The 1,209-nt window shown below is 59.2% G+C and overlaps 1 protein-coding gene across 1 annotated transcript in view; it reads right to left on the bottom strand.

The window, feature by feature from the left end:
- The window catches only part of ercc1 (excision repair cross-complementation group 1), a gene marked incomplete at its 3' end in the record, with an annotated part of 2,710 nt that overhangs the window by 723 nt on the left and 778 nt on the right, over positions 1-1,209 (bottom strand). Inside the window, exons 2-4 of the mRNA XM_048594375.1 lie at positions 647-727; positions 356-520; positions 117-220 (exon numbers count right to left, since the gene is read on the bottom strand). Coding sequence (XP_048450332.1) covers positions 117-220; positions 356-520; positions 647-724 — 347 coding nt within the window. The remainder of the gene's footprint in view (positions 1-116; positions 221-355; positions 521-646; positions 728-1,209) is intronic.

Raw genomic sequence — 1,209 nt, 5'->3', positions numbered from 1 at the left:
AGGCTCGCTGAGGGTGGGGGAGAGAGAGAGAGGTACAGAGAGACAGGCAGAGGGACAGTTACAGAGAGTGAGAGAGCCCTCCCCTCCCACGATGCTGAGACCCACATGTTCCTCACCTGAGATAGAGGGCACAGGTTGTCTGACCCAGAATATAATCTGGGACCACGTCTCCAAACTCCCAGGAAACGTTCCGGATAAACTTCAGAATCGGGTTGCCCCTCTGCATAGAGAGAGAGAGAGAGAGAATCAGATTCATTCACTCCCTCCCCTCCTCCTCCAGCCTGTTACACAGGAACAGGAGGCCATTCAGCCCCCTTCCTCCTTCCTATCCCTCTGCTCCACAACAGACTCCCACCTGTCTCGGGCTGACCACGATGCTATTCTGTTTCGGGGCGGCCTTGCTGCTCGAGGGTTCGCCGAGGGGTCCCTCCGAGGTGCCGGGACCCTCTCTCACTACCGGCCCGGACCCCTCGCCCCGTGCCTCGCTCCTTCCTCCCCTGGCTCGGAACAGTGGCTCGACCTAGTCACAGAAAGAGAGAGAGAGACAGAGACAGAGAGGAGCCCGAGGCTCCCTGTTAGCACTGGGCAGCAGGGCTGCTAGACCGCGCGAGGCAACGCGGCGCCTGTGGGGGGGGCTGGCTCTCACCCGCGACGGCTCCGGCCCATCGATCTGCTCCAGAGGTGGGATCGCGAAGCTCCCGGGGGTCTCCTGTCCATCGTCCATTCCCTACAGAGAGGGAGAGAGAGAGAGAGAGAGAGAGAGAACGCAGATGGAGCGACTGTCGCAAAATGGAGAAAGACTGCGGAAAGCTGGAGGTGGGTGGGGGGGGCGGTGGAAAGAGGGAGATCGGGAGGTTGGGGTGGGGTGCAATGGGAAGGAAAACCCGTCAACGTCCCTGGGCTAAAAACAGCTTCCCGCCCCCACCCCACAATTTGCCCACCAGATTCTCACCCCCGTACCCACTCTAAAGCCCTCAACGACACCTCTGGCCCGCCTCGATAACCAATTTCCAACCCTAAATGCGTTTCACCCACCCCCCCAGAGGCTCTGCTTGCCTCTCAATGACCAATTCCGATCCCTAATCTCACTTTAGATCCCCTCGATGACTCAATTTGCTCTCCCAATGGCCAATTATGACCCCCGAACCCTCTCCAAACCCCTCACTGACCCTCTTCGCCCTCCCAATCACCTATTATAGCCCCCTTAAC

Source organism: Rhincodon typus, unplaced genomic scaffold (assembly GCF_021869965.1).
Source record: "Rhincodon typus isolate 14 unplaced genomic scaffold, sRhiTyp1.1 hic_rhity00008690, whole genome shotgun sequence".
Lineage (NCBI taxonomy): Eukaryota > Metazoa > Chordata > Chondrichthyes > Orectolobiformes > Rhincodontidae > Rhincodon > Rhincodon typus.
Note: the sequence above shows the minus strand (reverse complement) of the source record. Positions and strands in the feature narration are given on the sequence as shown.